This window comes from Sesamum indicum, unplaced genomic scaffold (assembly GCF_000512975.1).
Source record: "Sesamum indicum cultivar Zhongzhi No. 13 unplaced genomic scaffold, S_indicum_v1.0 scaffold00405, whole genome shotgun sequence".
Taxonomy (NCBI): domain Eukaryota; kingdom Viridiplantae; phylum Streptophyta; class Magnoliopsida; order Lamiales; family Pedaliaceae; genus Sesamum; species Sesamum indicum.
The window spans coordinates 1-971 of record NW_011628295.1 but is presented as its reverse complement, the minus strand read 5'-3'; the positions used below and the strand labels follow the sequence as shown (position 1 = coordinate 971).

Here is a 971-nt window from a genome sequence, read left to right as displayed (position 1 = left end):
ACCTTTCATATCCCCAAGTGACTCCTTGGTGGACGTACATTCAATACTTGGTCAAAAATAACTAAAAACTATGCATTCTTGGTCATAACCGAGTAAAACCCATGCATGACCATGTGAATCCGAGAATTGGTGTATAAATGCACTTTGAATGTAGTTGAAAGGTCTCTTTACATGACATGGCTGCACTTGGACGAGTTGGGCTCCTATTGTGGGCTTCCTTGGGCTTGAATTAATGAAATTAAGCTGACATGTTGGGCCTCCGATTGTGACTTGATCCCATTAGCAAGGACTAAGTTGGATTGGGCTTGAATTACTTCTTGCATTCTCTTCAACCTTTCTCTTGTCATTGGCCCACTTCCAATGGCTAAATCTTGGTCCATTGGATCTTGAATTTCTTTTGCTTGTTGGACGCCCTCGATATTCCTATCATCCTCCTCTTCTTGAAAAGGAGTCGTCCTCGACTCTTCATTATCTGCATCATAAAAAGGAGAAAGATCAGAAACATTAAAAGTAGCACTTACTCCATACTGACCAGGTAAATCAAGTTTGGAATTATTGTCATTAATTCTTTCAAGGACTCGGAATGGTCCATCCCCTCTTGGCATGAGCTTGGACTTCCTTTTGTCGGGAAACCTCTCTTTTCTAAGATGCAACCATACTAAGTCTTCCGGTTCAAAGATAACTCGTTTCCTTCCCTTGTTCGCTCGGTTCATGTACTGTTGAGTCATTCTCTCAATATTACTTTTGACCTTTTCATGGATTTGCTTGACAAATTTAGCACGTTTCTTTCCATCCATATTTACTCTCTCCTGCAAAGGCAAGGGAATTAAATCAATAGGTGCAAGAGGATTAAAACCATACACAATTTGAAAGGGTGAAAACTTAGTAGTGGAGTGGATGGCCCTATTGTACGCAAACTCGACATGCGGTAGACACTCTTCCCAACTCCTTAAGTTCTTTTTCACAATTGT

At 40.7% G+C, this 971-nt stretch overlaps 1 protein-coding gene across 1 annotated transcript; it reads right to left on the bottom strand.

Annotated features, from left to right (window-relative positions):
- Nucleotides 1-203: 203 nt before the first annotated feature.
- LOC105180205 lies at nt 204-809 on the bottom strand (the record flags this gene model as incomplete). The annotated part of the gene is made up of 1 exon (XM_011103867.1): nt 204-809. A coding segment is annotated over one exon (606 nt), but the record flags the coding sequence as incomplete, so codon positions are not given.
- Nucleotides 810-971: the final 162 nt, after the last annotated feature.